The sequence below is a fragment of the Tupaia chinensis genome, unplaced genomic scaffold, assembly GCF_000334495.1.
Source record: "Tupaia chinensis unplaced genomic scaffold, TupChi_1.0 Scaffold000058_1, whole genome shotgun sequence".
NCBI classification, from domain to species: Eukaryota; Metazoa; Chordata; class Mammalia; order Scandentia; family Tupaiidae; genus Tupaia; species Tupaia belangeri.
Window position 1 is genome coordinate 641,951 of NW_006159516.1, and position 3,884 is coordinate 645,834.

Here is a 3,884-nt window from a genome sequence, read left to right on the forward strand (position 1 = left end):
TCTGATATGGCTGAGGATAAGCGAGGTCCAGTGTCTCCATACAAAATTAGTTAACCTTGGATGCACATGGAGAGACGACTGGATTCTTTACTGAACCATTTAGAGCAGTCTCTTCCCAGAGGATCATGGGAATTCTCCTATTAAACTACAATCCCTGCTCTTCCTCCAAGCACTCCTTCTTTGTTTTGCAGCAAGAAACAGTGCTGAAAGAGCAGACAGTCTGAGATCTGTAACAATCTAGTTTCTGAGAATATTTGACTTCTCTGTACAGAAACTGATTGTTACTCTGTCCTTGCAGAGGGCCAGTGGGGGTGTGTCTTGGGCCAGTTGAGCGTCCATATAAAAACTCCCAACCTTGATAAAAACACCCTGTTCCTGGGCTTGAAAATTTGAAACATTAATAGCATAATTTATAGCAGTGCTTTCTCCTACCATGTCTGAAGACGTGACCTATGCAACACTCACATTTCAGGATTCTGCAGGAGCAAGAAGCAACCGGGATGGAAACAATCTAAGAAAAAGAGGTAGGAACTTGGAGAAAGCAGGCTCTGATGCTGGAAATGGACAGGTGTTCGCCTTGAAACCAGTGCTAAGTAGAAGTGGGCTGTGGAATCTCCAAAAACGCAAGCAACTAGTTGTAGAGTAGATTGTTCCCAGTGTTGTAGTGTCTTGCAGAATTTCTAATTGTGAGATACCACTATATTTCATGAAACTTTGTTATAGTGAGAAAAATCCCTAGGGTATGTCAGAGATTGAGTTTGGGAACTAAGGGATTTCTTTATATCAATAGATTCCTTGATATTTATACTTTGTGAAGGATACCAGGGGAATATTCTTTTAGAAATCAGTTTGGAGGCTTCTAAAATAGAGGTGGAGGAATTTTTTTTTTTTTAATGTTAAAAATCACTGAATGGAAAAATTGGAGGATGAGTAGACCAGAAGTGGGTAAGAGCTAGTTTTTCTTTTAGAAGTTTTTTTCTTTTTAAATTTAGGATAGTCAAACCCCAGGTATAATTGTCCTGAATATTAATTGAGATATGCAGAAGGATTATTCTAGGATTATTGGGAACGTACGCAACCATACCAGAAAGGAACCTTCACCATATCCAGTTTCAACATACGCCTGGTTCTTCTCCATGCTCCATTACCCCCATCACCAATAGACACACACACACACACACACACACACACACACACACACACTTTGATTTCTTGTAATAGCTTAATAGCTGAATCAGTAATTGAGGGGAATTCACAGTAGTATTAGAATAATATTCCTAATTTCTCTGTTGCATAGATGCTAAAACTGAGGCCAAAAGAATGTAAATAATAACCAAGTTCATGCAACTGGTAGGTGGCTGTGCCCATACACAGTTCTAGTCCAACTCCTTCTCTTACATGCAATTGGAAGAAACAGCAGTTTCCATGTTCAGGAGTCTGGTTTCATATATAAAATTATAACCTTTACTTCAAGAGACCTTCTACAATTTGGGTTGTCCTGAGTTATCTGAACCATACGAACTCTTTTCCCCTGCTCTTTAGGTCTATTTTTAGCATATATGTGTGGGTGTGCATATGTGCACGTGTGTCTATGTGTATGGTTTAGGCAGGTGGGGCAGATATACAAAAAAACACCAGGAACAGACTTCGCATTCATCTAATAAAGATGATTATACATTTTTGTATTGTCTGTTTGTTTTTTAATTCTAACTCTAAACCTTGAGGAGAAAGGGGATACAGACAGAGTGTGTGTGATAGTGTAGCTGGAGACTGTATTAATCTATCTAAACCAAGGAGTTAGAGTCATTTAGGACCTGAATCAATACTGAGAAGGTGAGGAGAATATGAAAGCCATTTGTATTTTTAAAATTTATTAAATAAGGGAACCAGCAGTTAGCATAATGGCTATGTTGCTGGACTTCCACGTTGTCGACCGCAGTTCGCGTCCTGGACCCGGTGGCTTAAAACTCAGGCTAGGTGCATGTGCATGCGTGCCCAAGATCCCGAGAGGAGAATGGAGGAGAAGGGATTGCGGTGTGACCATCCCCCCTGGGGGGGGTGATTTCTCGCTTTCTGTCTCTATGTCTCTGTCTGGCGAGCGCACGCGCCCTACAGTGAAAATCTCTCAAAAAAAAAAAAAAAAAAGATTTTTTCTGTAGTCCAAGAAGAACAGAGACAACTGAGAAATCAACCCTGAGGGAGAATGGCTACACCATAATCCCTTCTCCTCTGTTCTCCACTCGGGATCTTGGGCACCCATGCACACGGGCCCAGTGTTTTAAGCCACTGGGGTCTGGGCCTTGAACTGCAGTTGACTACGTGGGAGTCCAATGATGTAACCATTATGCCATCTACTGGTCCCAAGAGAACCTCTTAAAAGAAAAGTGTGGTGGAGCAATAAGGAACTGAAATTGGGGGTCCCAATTGCAGTTCATATTAGGTATTTTTACAATAAGGGTATTGAGAAACAAGGAAGACATTTTAATATCTGGAAACTTCCTAAGTGGAGGACATAAACGACCCAAAGTGTAGCAACCACAAAGCAGTTTTGTTTGCTAATTCCTCTGTGGCTCTCTTCAGGGTCTCCAGCTCTAGCCCCCTTGTGGCGTCCAGCTGCTCTGAGCCTGCTAACTCTCTGCCTGATGTTGCTGATTGGGCTGGTGACCTTGGGGATTATGTGTAAGTATACTTGCATCCAACCCGAGACTGGTGAGTAGGGAACACATCTGTAAATTATGGTAGACCACAGGCAGGTATTAGCACCTTGAATCCTGTAATACTTTTCTGCTACTTCCAATTTCTCCCATTCTCCAGATCTTCAAAATAAGCCAGCAAGGTACATATTTTATTATGAAGGATTGTTTTATCTTGATAAACTGGGCTGTCCTATGAAGAAGATGCTTATTTTTCTAGTTATTGATTAGAATAAGGAGTCTCTTTTCTGCTAAGATACACATCCCGTTATTTCAATGGTGAGAAAGAGTCAAGAGAGACTTGAAGGAAGGGCATGCCTTTGCATTTAGGGCAAGCCTTTTCGCGTCATGATTTTAATGAAAATGTTTAAAGCACACATAGAATATATAATACTTAAAAACTGCACTGAATATTTTGAGGGACATCAGTTATTATAACCATGTTTAGATATGTATATATATGTGTGTGTGTGTGTGTGTGTGTGTGTGTGTGTTTTAAGTTTGCCAGTGGGTACATGTACTCGCTGGAAAGAAAAACAAGAGAGGGAAAGTAAGAAATCATCTCCTGGAGGGAATGGTCATGCCACAATCCCTTCTTCTCTAGTCTCCTCTTGGGATATTGGGCATGTACACTCATGTGCCTAGTGTATTTTTCAAGCAGAGAACTAGCTTAATCTGCCCACCCAAGACCCTTCTAGTATACAAAAAACTTCTGAGCAGTGGGAAAACTCTGATTAGTATAAATTAGAAAGACATAAATATAAGAAGGAGTGACCTGATGTATCTTACCCAGGACATAGAGAATGAACCATCTCTGCTTAGCAGTGGAAGCTCCACTCCCAACATTACAGCAAAAAAAAAACAAAAAAAAATAATGCTCTCTTGATCTGACCCATCATAGCGCACTTGGAAATGGTCAGCACAGAGAGTCCTGGACCAGCAGTAAATGGCATCCAGAGAACGTGCCCTTTATAGAATGCTGTTAGTATGTAGTGGGCAGAGCGGGGATTTAACGTCATAGTCACATTCAGGGGACTTGCAGTCAAGAAAGATAATGTTTTGAAAGACTGATGTTTTCTCTGCTATAGTAATTTCTTGTTATATATGTAAAATCTCATCAATAATTAAAATTTGGACATACCTGGGTCTGGCAGGGGGCATGGTGGGTAAAAGGGCCGGACTTTCACATAG

General features: G+C 40.8%; 1 protein-coding gene across 1 annotated transcript in view; it reads left to right on the top strand.

Moving 5' to 3' along the window:
* Nucleotides 1–433: 433 nt before the first annotated feature.
* LOC102489560 (C-type lectin domain family 12 member B) overlaps nt 434–3,884 on the top strand; it is a 12,392-nt gene continuing 8,941 nt past the window's right edge. The window contains exons 1-2 of the mRNA XM_006141570.1: nt 434–524; nt 2,581–2,679. Coding sequence (XP_006141632.1) covers nt 434–524; nt 2,581–2,679 — 190 coding nt within the window. The remainder of the gene's footprint in view (nt 525–2,580; nt 2,680–3,884) is intronic.